The sequence below is a fragment of the Oncorhynchus keta genome, chromosome 2 (assembly GCF_023373465.1).
Source record: "Oncorhynchus keta strain PuntledgeMale-10-30-2019 chromosome 2, Oket_V2, whole genome shotgun sequence".
Taxonomy (NCBI): domain Eukaryota; kingdom Metazoa; phylum Chordata; class Actinopteri; order Salmoniformes; family Salmonidae; genus Oncorhynchus; species Oncorhynchus keta.
The window spans coordinates 53,918,755-53,940,202 of NC_068422.1; the positions used below are offsets into that span (position 1 = coordinate 53,918,755).

The following is a 21,448-nucleotide window of genomic DNA, read 5'->3' on the forward strand; positions in this document are numbered from 1 at the left end:
AAGAAGAGATAAAAGTTTACTGAGGAGAACTACGTATATATAGCCAAGAAACCATGGTCCTAGAAACGTGTAAATCCAAACCCCTTTCAACTCTAGGTTTTTACAAATGTTCGAACACCCCAAACATTTTATCGAACTGTACTTTGTGTCATCTTTTTGGAAAAGGATGAATGTCTCCCTTAAAAACCCATTATTGTACTCCATGTCTTCTGTTTGAAGCGAAAGGAAGGTACATTTAAATCTACCAGCCTTTATTGAAAGGGAACCATATCACTCTATGGAGAGGCTGAGACTGATTGTTCAAGCAGAATATTTCAGTGTTTTTAGTCCAGAAAATAAATACACTTCTTTGACTCTGAAGTCTTAAGGCTCCAATTTTCTGATTCAATTTGAGGTGCTTTAATAAAAAAAAATGTTAAAATCAGAGCAGTTCAATAATTCTGTCAGTAAATCTACTGATTTATAATGTTTGAAGTGATATTATTTCTGGCAGCTGTCTAATTGAGCCCAAAACTCACAGATGTTATCAAATGAAATGCACCGGACTGATCCATTGAGTTATCATGATTGAGTTATCAGAGACGCAAACATATTGAATGCTCACACACATCGATGCAAGCAAATGTATTTTGGCTGTATTACTTCCTCATTTTCCACATGCAGCACTTTACATTTAATGCAAAAATCTATTTGATGATCCCAATACACACACACACATACACACACACACACACACAAAAGCAGACACCCGCTCCACACATAATACTCATCCCTACTATTTGCGTAACAGTGCCTCTCAGACCTCCAACAACAGAACAGAACAGAACAGATTGCTGTTGCTCATGCAAATCCAAGAATTAGACAAGACTCTAATTGTTCTCCTGTTGGGTAGCTCACAACGTCCCCATTCTGGGGCCAACAACACACGCACACTCTGTTCTTTCCTAAAACAGCACCTGGGTACATTTCAACAGTACACCCATCCACCTCCGCATGTCTCTCCAAGCTAAACCTTAATCCGTTGCACCAGCTCTCCACAACAGCTATCAGCTGATCAACAATGGAGGAGAACTGTGCGCAGTGTACTGCTCGTCCCTCGAGCACCTGCCGCTAGGCCTGGCTCGAATTACCTGCCTCTGCTGTGTGTTTGATAAGGCCCACTTTCAAACTCAAATCCCTTATGGGGTTTGCCTTATTTGTTCCAGTCTCTGCTTCCGTAATGAGTTAATTGGGACTATTAATGATCGGTATTGTGAAGCTTCGGGGGGGGTTTAGTCGTTGTTTTAATTCTGTCCCTGTGGTTTTGTCAAGTATACTCCCTCTCCGGCACATGAGGTTCTCAGGCTGCTCATTATTACGCACACCTGTCACCATCGTTACGCGCATCAATGCCACATCAGACTCACCTGGACTCAATCACCTGCCTGATTACCTTCCCTATATATGTCACTCCCTTTGGTTCTTTCCCGAGGTGTTATTGATGCTGTTTGTTTTTAATGTCTGTACACTACTCGTGTTTCTTGTTTTGTCCATGTTCGTTTATTTACCAAATTATTCACGCCCTGTATATGCTTCCCAAATCCCAGCCTATGCGTTTTGTAGTACGTTGGGGTTAAGAGTTGCACACCAGAACTTGTATTTGTGTCTCATTCTCTGTGTGTAGGCCATGATAAGTACAATATTTGATCAACAGAATTTATGTAAATTGAACATGTAGTTCACGGCAGTCTTTTGAATTTGTGACCGTGCCTCAGATCAAATGTTGCAATTTGAGAGAACCCGCAAATGCTAAGATCTACAGATAGTTCTTAAATCTGACACGCTCCTTCCTTTTGTGGCATCTTCCCTGCACAGCGATTACTGAAGCTGTGGCTTGGTGAGATATTCGTCAGCTAACAGTCACACAGGCCAAATTAATCAAGCAATGTGTCCTTAAGCTTTTTTCATCCTGCAACGCTAATGAACTCATCTGCCAAGGGGCCAAAAAGTGATTCCCATGCATTACCCAAAAGCAACTTGAGTGCTGACGCATCTATCGCTTAGGCTCATTGTTCCCTTTGACAAGTCGAAATGTCTCCGGCATATCACCGGTGACATGTCTGTATTTCGCACCGGCTGTTGTATTGGCATACAGATGAGCTTGTTATTCAGGAGAATCGCAGCCGTCCGCACTCTCCCAGTTTGTCTCACACAAAAGAAACAGGAGTGTTAGCGAAATAAAGGACTGGCACATGAGTTCATTAACAGATCGTGTCAATAATAAATGTGTTTCAGTTTGTGTCTGTCTGTGCCATAGTAAAGCACATGGGCATATGAAAATAACCCTTGCTTATGAACACTGGATCATCACTTGTCATACCATATGATAAGTCCTGTTTACACTCCTGTTTATCCACTTCTAGTTTGTTTCGCTTTGCAGATATTTCTAACATATTGTCACCAATGGATAAGTACACCAGATAAGGCAACAGCAAGTCCCTTCAGGGGACTTGAACCTCTAACCTCCTCTACCCTGGCCCATTTCCCTAACCATTACAACATGCTGCTGCAGGCCTCTAATGGGGCGTGACTGCAAGTATATACTCAGTGATTTTCTACACAGTGGCGGGAGGGTTTCACCTTACCCATCAATCACTTCTATTCTGGGGAGCCAGGGAAGTGAAATGAGTTAGGTGGTGGAGTGGATACAGTGTCAGGTATAGGGATGGATGGATGGAAGGGCAGGTTGTGGTAGAAGGGTAAGAGGCTGGACACATTGTTGGAGAACTGTAGACTCATATTCATTGAAGCATAGTGTAGTAACTACTTCAGAACAAAAATATTTCTCACATAAGATATGTGCACCATGATATGTACTCTTGTACTGTTATGTGGAATTGTTATGCTGGTTGCCTGTGAGATCTACCAAGTTCTAAATTGGATAGCAACAATGAGCTCCAATAGACTGTTACTGCACATACCACATATTTCTATCATTTACATTTTCTGCATAATTTCCAATCCCCCATATATTTTGAAAATATATACAGTACCAGTCAGAAGATTGGACACACCTACTCATTCCAGGGTTTAAATGTAAATGTAGAAAATAGTAAACATATATAAAAACCCTTCAATTAGTAGGTGTGTCTAAACTTTTGATTGGTACTGTATATTATTTTAAATATATATATTTTTTTTGAGATACAGTAATAAAAAAAATGTATTCACATGACACCAATAAGATGGCATTGGCGGTTCTAGTGTTCAAATCAAATCAAATGCATTTATATAGCCCTTCGTACATCAGCTGATATCTCAAAGTGCTATACAGAAACCCAGCCTAAAACCCCAAACAGCAAGCAATGCAGGTGTAGAAGCACAGTGGCTAGGAAAAACTCCCTAGAAAGGCCAAAACCTAGGAAGAAACCTAGAGAGGAACCAGGCTATGAGGGGTGGCCAGTCCTCTTCTGGCTGTGCCGGGTGGAGATTATAACAGAACATGGCCAAGATGTTCAAATGTTCATAAATGACCAGCATGGTCCAATAATAATAAGGCAGAACAGTTGAAACTGGAGCAGCAGCACGGCCAGGTGGACTGGGGACAGCAAGGAGTCATCATGTCAGGTAGTCCTGAGGCATGGTCCTAGGGCTCAGGTCCTCCGAGAGAGAGAAAGAAAGAGAGAATTAGAGAGAGCACACTTAAATTCACACAAGACACCGAATAGGACAGGAGAAGTACTCCAGATATAACAAACTGACCCTAGCCCCCCGACACAAACTACTGCAGCATAAATACTGGAGGCTGAGACAGGAGGCATCCTATTGTTAAGCTCTATCAATTATCAGTTTTTTTCACAATGCTATCATCTTGGTGAATTGATCTGGAATCAAAGTCAACGGTCTATTATTTAAAAAAAATGGCACATGAATTACCTAAGAATGATGGACACAGAATAGGTATTTATCCACTTGCTGAGATCGAGTACAGAAATAGTATGCATCCCAAATGGTACACTATTCCCTACATAGTGCACTGCTTTTGACCAGGGGCCAAAACGCTCTGGTCAAATGTAGTGCACTATATAGGGAATAGGATGCCATATGGGAAACGAGCATAGATGAGAATGAGACAAAATAAATGAGTGGTAGGAACGGAATTTAAAGACCCAATTGCAATCTAATAAGGATGATTGGCGATGGTTGGCGTAATTGAGATTTTATTGTCTCTCATGCCAATCAGCCTAGTAAATGTTAGGCCCAATGGCCAGCTAGTGAAACACTCATGAATCAATAAATGCATTGGGTTTGTAGATATGGCCTCAGCCAAGTGGAATGAATATAGTGATCAAGGGACCTGAAAAAGAATCACAATGCATGACATGGGTATTGGTGAATGGAAGTACTAAGAGGCAAACACAATGTAGCACACAGAAACAATTCCAGTGTGTGTGTGTGTGTGTGTGTGTGTGTGTGTGTGTGTGTGTGTGTGTGTGTGTGTGTGTGTGTGTGTGTGTGTGTGTGTGTGTGTGTGTGTGTGTGTGTGTGTGTGTGTGTGTGTGTGTGTGTGTGTGTGTGTGTGTGTGTGTGTGTGTGTGTGTGTGTGTGTGTGTGTGTGTGTACTCCTGCAAATGTAACATACGTACATTTATGCATGTTAAAGCGTTTTGTGCTTTTTTAGAATTAAGATGTATCTCACCCCACTGATTTTTTTTTATTTTACTTACAAAACACTTTAATAGAATGAATTAGTGATGTTTTGCTTTTAATCTCACTTATCCTCAACTTGCTAAAATATCCACCCTCTGTCTATATCTCGCGGCTCTCAGCCTCATCTCCTCTTCTATCCCTCTGTTCTCCACCCTTAGGCCCTTCCAAAAACAACTTGTGAGAAATGTCCCTCTCTTTACCAATACAAAACATATCCGTATTACAAACCTACCCTCTCAGATGCAATCATAGCTGCAGGTCTTATTTGATGATATTGAGGAGGTCTTCAATTGCCCTGGGCTAGTTGGGTGAAATGTTAATACAACGATGGATGCCAAATACAGCCGACATCTGGATCAGCCTAGTCTCCTGTGAGAGTAGAACATAGATTTTTAATGGAGATTGAAATCATTGATGTTGATTGAACGACCTCAACGTTTTGTTTTGCTGTTTTCTTGAGGTGCTAGAACTCGGCCTACACTTAAATGATCTGAACTTCTGAGGTGTCGTTAAAACCTATATGATAACATGGTGATAACATACATGATGTTCATTAGTGTGATTACAGTGTCGGTAAATTGATTTGTAAAAAAAAAATACTTTCCTGTATGTCTTATGGCTTTGCAACAGAAAACAACTAATAATTACATGTCACATGCACTCAAAATATACACAAAGAGGTCACGTTAAGTGGCTTGTTCATAATGGTATTTCATGAGCTCATAATACGGAATTCAAGTGTGGTGTTAATTTGATAACTTTGCTTTGGTGAATGACTATAAACCCTGCAAATCAGTAGACTAGATAGTAGCTCCACCCCCAAATGCTGCCATACTTTAAAATCACTCCACGTGTAATGGTTTTCATTTGAAAGGGAGCTGGGAGCATCGCTAGCTCCTCTGTGACCCAACAGAGAAAACAACTGTACATTAAGGACAGGGGACCACCAATGTATCAAATCTGACTCAGTGTAGCACATGGCTTTACAAAAAGACACACTCCCACCACTCTGTGGTGCTTTGATGTACCTTGCCACTCTATACATGTTGGTAGCTTCATTTTGTTGTTGTTGCTATACCCTCACTCTCCCAGAGGGCTAGGCGTGTCCACGTTAGTAGTGAGTCTCACCTCGAAGGCTTCAAAGAAGGTGAGAAAAGAAAAGTAAATATGTCTCTTTGCACTGTGTCTACAAGACACTTAGTATGTCTCTTTCAAATGTATTTCTGGCCAAGGCATCCATCTGACATGTGACGTATGTGATGAATAGGATATATGGAGGACAAAAGTCAACAAGGTAAACCAAAAAATGGGTACAATCAAAATGTGCAGGAACATGTAAATTTAAAGATAAATATTTTATTCAGTTGATTGAAAATGCACCATTGCATATTACATCATTCCTACTATTATTTTCTCTTACTTGAATGAAGTTGTTTATTGGGCAAAATACTTCAGATACTTAACATTGCTAGCAGTTCATTATTGTACTAATTAATTCCATTGTAATCTTGTTTATTTTACATATAACTAAGTAAACAGTCATCATTTCAATCCATGGACATAATTTCTGAGACACACTGTACACAAAAGTTTGTCAAAATGAAATGAAGATGTTTCTTTCCATTTATTTTCCATTTTGTCACATTGGTCTCCACATTCGCAATGCACCCGGCATAGATCCCCCTTCTCCTCCTACTGAGTGGCTTCCTCTGACAGAGATGAATCGTGATTGGGCTGTACTCTGACCAATAGAGCGTGGCTCTGGGCAGTTAATTGAATTCTTGAGCGAATGCCTCCTGTCCTGTTCACTGTCCAGAGGGAGCGTCAGGGGCATCCATCTTAGGATTCCGCCGACTGTAAATCTCCATGAATATCTCCCCATTCTGCCACCAGAGATTTGTGTGAGTGAAGTGCTCACCCTTGTGTGACCCCTGAGAAGCCCCCAGATTCTCTTGGGTGAGAGTGGAGAGCCCAGTATGAAAACAAAGCAGTCGTGTAGTGGTAGTGCTTAATTTAACTGTCCTGATTTAGTAGGTATTTGCTAGTCTTTATAGGGAAACATTGTGGTACAAATGTGTACTTTCTGGTACATTCAACACAATTGGTAACTACTGGGTATCAAATGGAAAGTCCACTATTGAAACAAGGAAGTGGTGTGTTGGTAATCAGAGCCATAATATAGACTACAGTATATGTGGCTCTGGTTGTAGTTCTCAGTTTTATTGTCCTGTTTCAGCAGGTGTTTGCCTACTGTTTACAGGGAAATGGTGTGGTACGAATGGGTACTTTCTGGTCGTTCTTTCAACAGAATTGGTCACTACATAGTACAAAGTGCTTGTTTCCATAAATCCCAAAGAAAACCTACTATTAAATAATTATTGGATTATTACTATGTTACCATGAAAATATTAAGTACAATACCAGATAATAGGAGACTGTAAATTAAACCGTAACCATTGTCTATTTTGGCAATAAGAGTTGTTGGATAATGGGTTAAAACAGGGAAATAGATAACTTGGATGGGATGGGAAAGAATAAGAAAATAATTCAAATAGTTTAGCGATATATTAAGACAAACAATATATTACGTAGGGAAATGTATATGGAATTACAACCGCACAAGAAAATAAATGGTCCAGTTATGTTTGTAATATACAAGCAACTCTGGAGTACTTCTACTCATTGACTCACGCAAATGTTTTCAAGTCAATTTAATGACAAACACAATTAGGGAAGTCCAAAGCATTATTATTGGTGTAATGTTGTTTGTATAATCAGCAGGGATAGTAAGGAAGATAACTAAGGTACCTTATTAGAGGCTTGTTAAAGAACAAACGTCATCCCTAGAGTACAAGCTAGACTTGATGGAGTTGTGTACAGAAAACTTTTCAATAGATTCTCCAGATGTCGGTCCCGACAATAATTGTGATTAGAGGTGACTCACTCTCTCATGCCAAATTAGAAAAACAGAAATGCACATTCACATCTGCCATAGACTTGTTGTTGTACCTTAGTTTATGGCGTATGCTTCAATAGACTAACTTAATCAGTAATTATTCAAATCACTGTTAAATTCTTAACCCAGCCACAGTGAAAGTTGAATTCAAATGAAGTCTCGGAACTTCTTGTTTTTACGTGATCTTGCAATCAAAATATTTCCCCCAGATGTACTTACCGGCCTGATCTCAATCTGTCTCTTTTAATTTGTCATACTGAGCATGTCATATGTAAATCTTTTGGCAAATGTGGGTTGGTTGGCTGTTCTGTATATTGGTGGTGCATCCATACTGACTTAGAGGCTGTCCTAATATGGACACCTTATACCCATATTGGTATCATCAGTGTATTATTATTCCAAGTTAGAGTAGGTTCAAATGACCATGAGGTTAATAATATATCACATTTATCTTAATAGGGCACCAGTAAGGTCCAAGCCGACATGCCTGACTAACATTCTTGACACAATATGATAGTAATAGAGTTTAATATTGTTGTTCATTACTTAGCTGTTGGTTATTTTGGCACTTTTCAAAGAGCAAAAACTGCTCCCCACTGACACTAACTTCATCAAACCTATCAAAGACAAATTCTTATCATCATTCTTCTTGACAGCTTGATGATGGCTACAGAAATCATAAGGGGGAGAAAGAAGCTCTAGGCTACTAGTATTCCATCATTTCTTGTCTCGCAGTTTATTTTCACAGTGCATCATCACTTTAACAGAGCCAGACAATCAGCATTTCATAACAGAGCCGAGCTATCACCATTCCTTATCAGCACACATATTTTCCCCTTGTGGCTTCTGTATAATATACCAGTAAGAAATAAGAAATCAAATGGCAGGACCGAAACAGTGGCTTCCTGATTCTGGGCGGTGATACGGGAAATGTCATTATAAGGTGAAACTTGTTTGTGACCTGTGAAATCTTTCTAGACCTTGAGACGGTATGAGAAAGAGTGATTCATATCCTGTTTTCATATTGTACGGTGGCCCTAGGGGGCAAACCAGCCTTAATATTGTTAGAGTATTTATATTAAAGTTGTATTGTCACGTGCACAAGTACAGTGAAATGCTTTTCATTTGCCAGCTCTTTGCAGTACAATGCAGTAAGCAATACCAGTAGTAAAAATATGATACTATAAAATAAAGTAGAGTTTAACAAAAACACAGGGAATAGAAATAAGAAGAACAGAAGGAAGTAAGTTATATAAAGGGTCAGTTCCAGAGTCAGTACCATTACCATATTTACAATGTGAAGGGATACTGAAATGGTAGGGGTAGATATGTATAGAGGTAAGGTGACTAGGCATCAGGATACACTATATATAAAGAAAAGTATGTGGACACCCTTTCAAATTAGTGGATTCTGCTGTTTCATCCACAAACGTTGCTGACAGATATATACAATTGAGCACACTGCCATCCAATCTCCATAGACAAACATTGGCAGTAGAATGGCCTCACGGAAGAACTCAGTGACATAGAATGCCACCTTTACAAGAAGTCAGTTTGTCAAATGTCTGCCCTGCTCGATCTGCCCCGATCAACGGTTAATGTGAAGTGGAAATGTCTAGGAGCAACAAAGGTTCAGCTGCGAAGTGGTAGGCCACACAAGCTCACAGAACAGGCCCACTGAGTGCTGAAGCACGTAGCGCATAACAATCGTCTGTCCTCGGTTACAACACTTAGCACAAGAACTGTTCAACTGTTCAAAGCTTCATGAAATGGGTTTCCATGGCTGAGTATCCTCGCACAAGCCTAAGATCACCATGCGCAATGCCAAGTGTTGGCTGGAGTGGTGTAAAGCTTGCTGACATTGGTCTCTAGAGCAGTGGAAACACGTTCTCTGGAGTGATGAGTCACGCTTCACCATCTGACATTCCGACGGACGAATCTTGGTTTGGCGGATACCAGGAGAACGCTACCTGCCCCAATGCATAGTGCCAACTGTAAAGTATGGCGGAGGAGGAATAATAGTCTGGGGCAGTTTTTATGGTTTGGGCTAGACCACTTAGTTCCACTGAATGGAAATCTTAACGTTTCAACATACAATGCCATTCTAGATGATTGCGTGTTCCCAACTTTGTGGCAATTGTTTGGGCAAGTCCCTTTTATGTTTCAGCATGACAATGCCCGTGTTCACAAAGCGGGGTTAGTACATGAATAGTTTGTCGAGATCAATGTGGAGGAGCTTGATTAGCCTTCACTGAGCCCTGACCTCAACCCTATCGAACACATTTGGGATGATTTAGAGCACAGACTGTGAGCCAGGACTATTCGCCTGACCTCACTAATGCTCTTGTGGCTGAATGGAAGCAAGTCCCCTCAGCAATGTTCCAACATCTAGTGGAAAGCCTTCCCAGAAGAGTGGAAGCTGTTATAGCGGCAAATGGGGACCAACTCCATATTAATGCCCATGATTTTGGAATGAGATGTTCGATGAGCATGTGTCCACATACTTTTGATCATGACGTGAATATTAGTATGGGAATTTTCAGCCCTTTCCTAGGTAGTTTATTGGAGATATACATCATGTGGAAAAGGTATGAGAGAGCCAAGCCAAGGAACACATAGGCCTGGCTCTCTCATCCATCCCAGGCTTTTGGGAGGGAAGGTGGACAATGTCCCCAAATGCTCTGGTAGCTTTCATAGCTGGGATAAGTTCTTTCCTCTTCTTGCGCATAGCTTTAAAATAGTCCTCGTTTAAGATAATGTATGTTCCTCTCAAGTTCTTGGCTCTTTCCAGAACAGGTACCTTGTCCTTTAACCTCAGCAATTTGACCACCATCGACCTGGGACTGTCACCTGGGCCGGTAGTGGGATTTCCAGTCCTGTGGGCGCGCTCCACCTCAATCTTCCTGTGGTCCATCTTCAGTTCCTCCGAGATCATTTCCCTGACTTTGTCCTAAGACTCTGTCCAGGTCTCATGTGGAGATTCTGCAATTCCATCCACAAGATGGAGTGGGACAATATTCCACAGACCACAATCAACAGCCTGATCAATTCTATATGAAGGAGATGTGTGGCGCTGCAAATGGTGGTCACCAGATACTGACTAGTTTTCTGATCTACCTTTTTTTAAGGTATCTGTGAGCATCTGTATTTCCAATCATGTGAAGTCCATAAATTACTGCCAAATGTATGTACACTGCTCAAAAAAATAAAGGGAACAATTAAACAACACAATGTAACTCCAAGTCAATCACACTTCTATGAAATCAAACTGTCCACTTAAGAAGCAACACTGATTGACAATAAATTTCACATGCTGTTGTGTAAATGGAATAGACAAGCGTTGTAGGGAAGTCATACAGGCACGTGGAGGACACACACAACTGAGCCTCATTTTTACTTGTTTTAAGGACATTACATCAAAGTTGGATCAGCCTGTAGTGTGGTTTTCCACGTTAATTTTGAGTGTGACTCCAAATCCAGACCTCCATGGGTTGATACATTTGATTTCCATTGATCATTTTTGTGTGATTTTGTTGTCAGCACATTCAACATAAGAATATTTCATTCAGATCTAGGATGTGTTATTTTTGTGTTCCCTTTTTTTTGAGCAGTGTATTTCAATTGGCTGATTTCCTTATGTAACATCGTTGAAATTGTTGCGTGTTGCGTTTATATTTTTGTTCAGATCCCTCCCAGTTTCACAACATGGTAGCATATCATATGTATATAAAGTACATGTGTGTGTATATGTTTACAATGTATACTTTTTGTTGTAAATGGTAGGGGAGAGTGGGGTCAGTTGAGCCACCCTTATTTCTAGGAAACCCAAAATCAATCATTTGAACAAATATTTAGGAAGAGGTCATCATTTCATGAAGTCTGTGATTGAAGAAACCACACAGAAAAAGTGGTAAGCAAGTTAGGTCCAAATAATGGATTTTCAAATGAATTTATTGTGTTTGAGCAGGGCTGTCAAACTCATTCCATGGAGGGCCTAGTGTCTGTGGGTTTTATTTTCCCTTTCAAATAAGACCTAGACAACCAGGTGAGGGGAGTTCTTTACTAATTAGTGACCTTAATTCATCAATCAAGTACAAAGGAGGAGTGAAAACCTGCAGACACTCGGCCTTCCATGGAAGAGTTTGACACATGTGCGTTAGAGGTTTCATGATGCTTATATCTAAACCAAGGTAGATCTGTTTAAGATTGTACTTAAGTCGGGGTCTCAAAAAGCTTCGATATGTGGTCGTAAACCTAGCACGAAAGTGACTCCTTGTAGCTGTGTGGTCTATTATTGTAAAAATGTTTGCCTTGGGGTAAGTTGAACCAATGGCCATGGGGAATGGGAAAGGAAAGGGGATACCTCGTCAGTTGCACAAGTGAATGCACTCAACCGAAATGTGTCTTCAGCATTCAATGGTTGAGTCAATGGCAAGTTGAGCAAATTGAAGTATTCTTTCCAGGCGTAATGTAAGTTATTATCACTGGGATATGAAGTAAAAACAGGGCCTGTGTTAAAAGTGTTTAAAAAAGTAGAAAGTGTATGTTTGGTGTTAAGACTGTTAACGGATGCAAAATTGTTATTGAGTTGAATTGTGTTTGGGAAATAAAGATAGACATGGTAATATTTCATTCAGTAGAGAAATGTGTAGGCGACAACTTACTGTCCTGTCGCTCAACTTATCCTATATATTTTGAAACTAATGTTTACATGAATTCTGATCATGTCTAGGGATATAGTATATTTCAGGATGTTGTGTAACAGTCAGAAGTTTGGTCACCTACTCATTCAAGGGTTTTTCTTTATTTTTACTATTTTCTACATTGTAAAATAATAGTTAAGACATCAAAATGATGAAATAACTTATATGGAATCATGTAGTAACCAACAAAAATGTTAAACAAGTCTAAATATATTTTATATTTGAGATTCTTCAAAGTAGCCACCCTTTTCCTAGATGACAGCTTTGCACACTCTTAGGATTTTCTCAAGCAGCTTCACCTGGAATGCTTTTCCAGCAGTCTTGAAGGAGTTACCACATTCTGAGCACTTGTTGGCTTCTTTTCCTTCCCTCTGCGGTCAAACTCATCCCAAACCATGTCAACTGGGTTGAGGTTGGGGTGATTGTGGACGCCAGGTCATCTGATGCAGCAGTCCATCACTCTCCTTCTTGATCAAATAGCCGTTACACAGCCTGGAGGTGTGTTGGGTCATTGTCCTGTTTAAAAACAAATGATAGTCTGTCGCGGTAGGGGATTTTGCTATAGGTCCGTTAAGGTACCCCCGTCGAGAGTGATACAAGTCGTCTCACTCACGTTCTTATGTCACCCGGCTAACAGGTGACTCACAGGTCCGCCGGACTGACCTGGTTATGTATCCTGCCCTTTTATTCAGAGATTAGCCTTATGTGATGCAGTTAGGCTGGTTTCGGGATCTTAGATAATATCATTCAGACTTAGAGTACCGCTTGCTTTACTTTCCCTTTGTATGCTCTTATATCTAGACTCACGTAATCTATAACTTGGTTAGGATTTACAGTCTATGTCCGTCGACTAATAGTACTTCAATATTAATATAGAGAATACCAAGGCGGTGGCCCGTTCCTGTAGGTTCATGCTCTACAACATCCGCAGAGTACGACCCTGCCTCACACAGGAAGCGGCGCAGGTCCTAATCCAGGCACTTGTCATCTCCCGTCTGGATTACTGCAACTCGCTGTTGGCTGGGCTCCCTGCCTGTGCCATTAAACCCCTACAACTCATCCAGAACGCCGCAGCCCGTCTGGTGTTCAACCTTCTCAAGTTCTCTCACGTCACCCCGCTCCTTCGCTCTCTCCACTGGCTTCCAGTTGAAGCTCGCATCCGCTACAAGACCATGGTGCTTGCCTACGGAGCTGTGAGGGGAACGGCACCTCAGTACCTCCAGGCTCTGATCAGGCCCTACACCCAAACAAGGGCACTGCGTTCATCCACCTCTGGCCTGCTCGCCTCCCTACCACTGAGGAAGTACAGTTCCCGCTCAGCCCAGTCAAAACTGTTCGCTGCTCTGGCCCCCCAATGGTGGAACAAACTCCCTCACGACGCCAGAACAGCGGAGTCAATCACCACCTTCCGGAGACACCTGAAACCCCACCTCTTTAAGGAATACCTAGGATAGGATAAAGTAATCCTTCTCACCCCCTTAAAAGATTTAGATGCACTATTGTAAAGTGGCTGTTCCACTGGATGTCATAAGGTGAATGCACCAATTTGTAAGTCGCTCTGGATAAGAGCGTCTGCTAAATGACTTAAATGTAAATGTTAAATGTACCTGTTACAATAAAATGATTATTCTGTCCAAACCATTATATTGTCTTTAGTGCAGAAACTAGACTTGTTTCCCTAGATTGGGAGTGTCAGAGGTGTTCTCTCCCCTAGGGTTTTGGGTCTAGTTTCTACTTTTTATTCAATGTTTGCAGTTCACACAGTTGTATACGTTATTACAGTTTCTTTCTGGTCCTTAATCTATAACATCAAACATCATCAAAACACTTACTACTATTAATGCCTTATATATGTATTACAACAAGCGGTTAATTACCTTAGCACAGGTTGACCTGGTTGGTCCCCAAAGAGTATGTTCTTCCAATCACAATTGCTCTAGAGGCTTATCCAATCACTCAGTATCTGTTTCTCCTACTAGAAGTTGTACTATGATTTACAGATTAGTGAAGAGAACGGTTCGAGATCAAGACCCTTTGTAACACCACTGATGCTATTTATCCACTCCGGTTAGGAGGTGGGATGTATTCAGCACGAGGAGTATATTGGTTAGTTGTCTCAGTATGTCTCGTTCAGAAATCAGAAGTCAAGAGATACAATTGTTCTAGGGTATGAAAGTCAGATATTACCTTTTAGGTTGATGATAGTTGAAGTATCACGAGCTGTCTGTCAGTGATAAGTCAAGTAGCACTATCATGCCTTTCCATTGAAAGCATGCTTCTTATATACTCTTTCTTCAGGACCAAGTCAACCCATGCTCTGAATTCTATTTTTAAAGCGGCGCATCTTCGCACTGAAGTGCGAGTTGCACTTCAGTGCTAGTTGCTAGTTGCAGTGCTTTGGGTGGCTGTGTCGTGAGGTGGCAGTGCTTCTGGTGGCTGTGTCTATGGATCATCTAAACCCAAATCTTCCATCAAGTTCACCCAGGGTGAGGTGTCCTCGAAGCTCTTTTTTGTGCTCTTGCGTTAAGACCCACTAAGTGCAAACCAGGTGGGATGGTGTATCGCTGCAGAATGCTGTGGTAGCCTTGTTGGTTAAGTGTGCCTTGAATTCTAAATAAATCACTAACAGTGTCACCAGCAAATCACCCCCACACCATCACACCTCCTCCTCCCTGGTTCACGGTGGGAAGTACACAGACGGAGATCATCCTTTCACCTACTCTGCGTCTCTCAAAGAAAATGTCTTACCCAACTCTCCCCTACATAATACCAGTTTGGCATACGTGTCCATTTTAAGACACCCTAAAGCCTCAATCATGTCATTCTGATGATGATTCATTGCCCTCTGTTGACAGATATGTTTATATCTCTCTCTTTGCTTCTCTCCAGATCCCTACCCAATCCACAACATCACCCTCCAGGGCCAGTACCACTGTAACCAGGGCCCAGGGGTCCCTCTTGGACAGCTGTGTGACTTCAAGATGGACTGCCCGCTCGGCGACGATGAAGGGAACATGTGCCGTGAGTAGAGCCTATCTACTTGTATCCCATGCCTCTGCCATGCTTCACTAGTGCTTCTCACCCTTGACGTTTCCGGTGGTAGTAATTTTTGATTCTAGTACACATTCGTTATCTCAAGGGTCAGGAATAGTTGTTCTGCCAAAGTTGGGTTAGAAAGTCCCCGAGCCCTGGATATTTTTGTATGTGTGTGTAGCTGGATATGTTTGTGTGCAAGGTCGTCGTGCCCATTGAAATGCACAGTCCTCAGTTTTTTTACGGTGTACACTGAAAATATAGAAGATAGTAGTTCTTTAAGGCATGATTACTTCAAAGCAATTGAATTTGGCCATCAATGCTCCCAAAAAATAATTAGGTACATGATGCGTGTGTGTGTGTAGTTTTTCATTTATACATATATAATTGCATGTGTGTCGATACACATATCTCTGGAAATACATTTGAAGTGAATTCCGGAAAAGCATACAGAATGTTAATTTATACTAAATGACTTACCTTCCATGCACATACATATGAAGCTGACTTAAGAACATGCCCCCACAGTGCATGATTAGCCTCCTGTGTGCCACTTATTAGCATGATGGCTGCTCCCCTGTGCTTATAGGTTGACAAACTGGGGGGGCTAGCGAGATAAGAGGCTTTTCCCCTGCTAATGACACTACGTGCGTGCTAATAAAGTAGGTAGTGTACATTTGAATGTGCTGTGTGTTGGAGATGCCCCAGAGAGAGGGATTCTGAGTATAATTAATTGAATTAAGCACCACTTAAAACATGAAATGCATGGAAATCTGTATGTGTAACAACCAGAGGTTGCACAGCCTCATATTCACTGGAATTCATGATGCCATGGTCTTTCTACAGGGAGTGACTTGAGAGGTGTTCATAACATGATTAGGACGCTCGTTACGCATCCAACACACATCCAATATCAAATGTTTGCTCACGCTTTGTGGCAAATGCTCTGCTGTATCTTATCTGCGAATAATGCCATTCAACCTTGTCAAATGTGGAGTAGTTATTTGTCCATGGTTACGATAACACTAGTTACATCATTGATCTCATTTATTGGATTGACTGTATTTGACATGAGAAGTGGGTAAAACCAAAACATGAAAGAGAAAGTACCAAATTATATTACTCTACTTTTGTAAAAGCAATGGATCACCAGCCCATTTCCTGATGATTGCAACATGATAGTAAGGTCATAAAGGCTGATTAAACTGTGTTGGGAACCTAGAGCTCTCTTCTCTGTCTTTCTGTCTCTCGCTCTCCCTCTCGCTCTCAATCTGTGAGATCTGAGACGGAATTACTTCACTTTTTTATTTTCCATTAAGCACTATTACCAGTGATTCATGTGTTTTTTGTATTTCTCTCAATTTACTCTCCTCACCCTGCCCATGATCTTTTCTCTCACTCTCTCTTCTTCTTTCCTCCCTCTTTCTCTGTCACTCACTCGCTCTCTCTTTCCCATTTCTCCCTCCCTTTCTATCTTTCTCTCTCCCCCCACCCTCTCTCTCCCATGTCTCTCTGTCCACTCTCTCTTTTCTCCCTCCCTCCCTCCCCTTCAGTCACTTACAGCTGTGCCCTGCAATTGCGTCATCCTACCCGCCATGGGATATTCGCGACTCTGAGTACCAAAGCACACTGTCTTACCCTTCGACATAACCTATTCAATGTGATCCAGCCATGATTTATCTTTTCCTTTAATCTAATTAAGCACGACAACGCATGTTGCCAAAACTCATTGACTGGAAAAGGGAGAAGAAGAAAAGTAGAATCTAGCTCAGCTCAAGTCATGATGTCATCAAATATCTGACATTGACATTGAGGATGGAAGAAGGTGGCGTAGGGTGGGGGTGGATGTCCCCCCCAGATTTTTCTTTTACACATCCACCCCGGTTAGAGGATCAAAGTCTCTGCTGGTCAAATTCAATCAATCAAATGTATTTATAAAGCCCATTTTAAATCAGCAGATGTCACAAAGTGCTATACAGAAACCCAGAATAAAACCCACACATCAAGCAATGCAGATGTAGAAAGGTAGGAACCTAGGAAGAAACTTAAAGAGGAACCAGGCTATGAGGGGAGGCCAGTCCTCTATTGGCCACGCCGGGTGGAGATTATAAGAGTACATGGCCATATAAGGCCAGATTGTTCTTAAAGATGTTCATAGAGGACCAGCAGGGTCAATCCTTGTCATACAAAGAGAAATCATGAAGAAAAACTATTGATGAAATATATTGGTGCTCATCAGCCATTGGACATAAACATAAACACAACAAGTTGGAAATCGCAAATTCAACAATGTGGTTTGAGTGGTTTGGATGGAATAAGCGGCTAAGTGCAAGCATTGTAAAGCAATCACTGGCCTAATTATTTGGTCTATTTTCTCCTCTTAATTTTGCCTACTGTTCTGACTTGGTAGTGCACATGGAGCCTATGACCTGTTTTAGAGAAGTGTAATCATGAAATATAAGAGCTTTCATTGTCTGCTTATATGTCCCCTTTATTTATCCTACAGTTCTGACTTGAACTGAATGGCCCATGTTCGCTGCACATTTCAAAAGTGCTGAACAAATAGTTATATTGACTACGTCATCCTTGCTCGCTCATTAATGAGGGATTGCCTCTTATCCGCTTGTCGTCCCCTTATGCCATAGTTTGTACATCCCAATTGTCATTTGTTTAAGCAAGTCAGCCATGTCAGCTATATATTTTTTTAAAGGCAGTAAATGAGCCTGAATGAACTGTTTCGCTGCCTGATAAGGCTTTGCTGATAGCCAGGTGTACCAGTGGTAAGATGTTGAGACTGCTGCTGGGTCTTTGCTGTTAGGACAGCTTTATGTAGGCCCTAACAGTTTGTGGGCACCATTTGTCACCGTTATAGTGCAATTCATGTAGTGTTTAGTGTTGTGTTGTGTTGTGTTGTGTTGTGTTGTGTTGTGTTGTGTTGTGTAGTGGCTGTGCTGGCATGCATCCCGATGTAATTTTTTTGACCCACCAAGATTTACATGCTAAAATCACCACTGGTTAGCAGCATGCATCCTTGCTGAGATAACTTGGCAAATTCTATGTGAAACATGTCTAATGGTCCTACTAGAAGGCTTGGACAACTACCTACCCCCTATGAAGTGACTTTTAGGCAGTTAAATACTGTATACAGTACAGACACCCCCATTCGCAGCAGGCTTGAATACCCTCCCCTTTTTTTCCCTTATTTTGATATCTCTGATTTTCCTCTCTAACTCAGAGGTCTAATTATCTTCATGTCTTTCAGACTTGTACAAGCAAGTTGTTTGGATGGCTCCCCACTCTCTTGCTCTTTCTCTCCTAGGTCAATTTATCTGCAGTTACAGCTCGTTTGAGGCTACTCACTCTCTTCTCTCTCTACCGCTATCTCTCAATTTCAGGTCAGTTTCTCAATGGCAGCTATTGCTCCTTCGAGGACGGTGAGTGCGGATGGCAGCCAATTGCAGCCAAGGGATCCTCCTGGAGGCGTGTTCGCACCATTCCAAAGAAGGTGCGGCCTAGCTGTCCATCATCCTCAGGTGAATCATCAGTGCTTTTTAAAGACATGTCTTCACTTAAATATATATACAGTGGGGCAAAAAAGTATTTAGACAGCCACCAATTGTGCAAGTTCTCCCACTTAAAAAGATGAGAGAGGCCTGTAATTTTCATCAAAGGTACACTTCAACTATGACAGACAAAATGAGAAAAAAAAAGAAAATCAAATTGTAGGATTTTTAATGAATTTATTTGCAGATTATGGTGGAAAATAAGTATTTGGTCAATAACAAAAGTGTATCTCAAGACTTTGTTATATACCCTTTGTTGGCAATGACAGAGGTCAAACGTTTTCTGTAAGTTTTCACAAGGTTTTCACAAACTGTTGCTGGTATTTTGGCCCATTCCTCCATGCAGATCTCCTCTAGAGCGGTGATGTTTTGGGGCTGTTGCAGGGCAACACGGACTTTCAACTCCCTATATTTTCTATGGGGTTGAGATCTGGAGACTGGCTAGGCCACTCCAGGACCTTGAAATGCTTCTTATGAAGCCACTCCTTCGTTGCCTGGGCGGTGTGTTTGGGATCATTGTCATGCTGAAAGACCCAGCCACGTTTCATCTTCAATGTCCTTGCTGATGGAAGGAGGTTTTCACTCAAAATCTCACGATACATGTCCCCATTCATTCTTTCCTTTACACGGATCAGTCGTCCTGGTCCCTTTGCAGAAAAACAGCCCCAAAGCATGATGTTTCCACCCCCATGCTTCACAGTAGGTATGGTGTTCTTTGGATGCAATTCAGCATTCTTTGTCCTCCAAACACGACGAGTTGAGTTTTTACCAAAAAGTTATATTTTGGTTTCATCTGACCATATGACATTCTCCCAATCTTCTTCTGGATCATCCAAATGCTCTCTTGCAAACTTCAGACGGGCCTGGACATTTACATTTAAGTCATTTAGCAGACGCTCTTATCCAGAGCGACTTACAAATTGGTGCATTCACCTTATGACATGTACTGGCTTAAGGATGGCACTGCAGGATTTGAATCCCTGGCGGCTTAGTGTGTTACTGATGGTAGGTTTTGTTACTTTGGTCCCAGCTCTCTGCAGGTCATTCACTCGGTCCCCCCTTGTGGTTCTGGGATTTTTGCTCACCGTTCTTGTGATCATTTTGACCCCACGGAGTGAGATCTTGCGTGGAGCCCCAGATCGAGGAGGATTATCAGTGGTCTTGTATGTCTTCCATTTCCTAATAATTGCTCCCACAGTTGATTTCTTCAAACCAAGTTGCTTACCTATTGCAGATTCAGTCTTCCCAGCCTGGTGCAGGTCTACAATTTTGTTTCTGGTGTCCTTTGACAGCTCTTTGGTCTTGGCCATAGTGGAATTTGGAGTGTGACTGTTTGAGGTTGCGGACAGGTGTCTTTTTCTACTGATAACAAGTTCAAACCTCTTCAATGTTATGAGCGTTTGTCACAAACTAGGTGGTAAACTGTCACCAAATCACCCAAGAATGAGAGTTCTTTCGAACAGGACAGTACCTGTGTGTTTGCTTCTCCGTCCTGGTCCAGCCAGGCCGTAGGCGAGGTCAAGGATAGCAGGGTTCGGTACACGAATCGGGTTCTCGGTAGGTCCAGGTCCAAACGCCAACAGGTAAGTCCAAAACAATCCAGCTCATACACGGTAAATCCAGCCAATCTCTATAGTCTCTTTCTCTATTGTTCATAGCTCCTTCCAGCACTCTCTCTTCCTCTTCCTGGTTTTTCTTGACCCTTTATCTGTGAGTCAGCTCCACCTTCTGATGGTTCCCCTTGCTTCTGGGACTTGTAGTTTTGGCGGTCGGCCATTTTGTGATCTGTAGTTCTGACAGGGGTGGCCATTTTAGTGATCGGGCAGAGCCCGTTTATTAGTTCTGCTCTCACATATCTGCCACTTATCACTCGACCCCCTTCTTTGCCACAGTGACCAAATACTTATTTTCCAAAATGATTTGCAAATAAATTCATTAAAAATCCTACCATGTGATTTTCTGGATTTTTTTCTCATTTTGTCTGTCATATATGAAGTGTACCTATGATGGAAATTACAGGCCTCTCTCATATTTTTAAGTGTGAGAACTTGCACAATTGGTGGCTGACTAAATACTTTTTTGCCCCACTGTATATATATATATATATATTTTGCATACACCTTAGCCTAATACATTTAAACTCCGTTTTTCACAATTCCTGACATTTAATCCGAGTAAAAATTCCCTGTTTTAGGTCAATTAGGATCACCACTTTATTTTAAGAATGTGAAATGTCAGAATAATAGTAGAGAGAATGATTTGTTTCAGCTTTTATTTCTTTCATGACATTCCCAGTGGGTCAGAAGATTACATACACTCAATTAATTGTTTAACTTGGGTCAAACGTTTCAAGTAGCCTCCCACAAGCTTCCCACAATTGTTTGGCTGAATTTTGGCCCATTCCTTCTGACAGAGCTTGTGTAACTGAGTCAGGTTTGTAGGCCTCCTTGCTCGCACATGCTTTTTCAGTTCTGCTCACAAATTTTGTGATGGGCTTTGTGATG

At 41.4% G+C, this 21,448-nt stretch overlaps 1 protein-coding gene across 1 annotated transcript in view; it reads left to right on the top strand.

Moving 5' to 3' along the window:
• Window positions 1-21,448, top strand: part of alk (ALK receptor tyrosine kinase) — a 738,611-nt gene that overhangs the window by 571,534 nt on the left and 145,629 nt on the right. Inside the window, exons 6-7 of the mRNA XM_052470437.1 lie at window positions 15,238-15,369; window positions 18,777-18,914. Of these exons, the coding sequence (XP_052326397.1) occupies window positions 15,238-15,369; window positions 18,777-18,914 (270 nt within the window). The remainder of the gene's footprint in view (window positions 1-15,237; window positions 15,370-18,776; window positions 18,915-21,448) is intronic.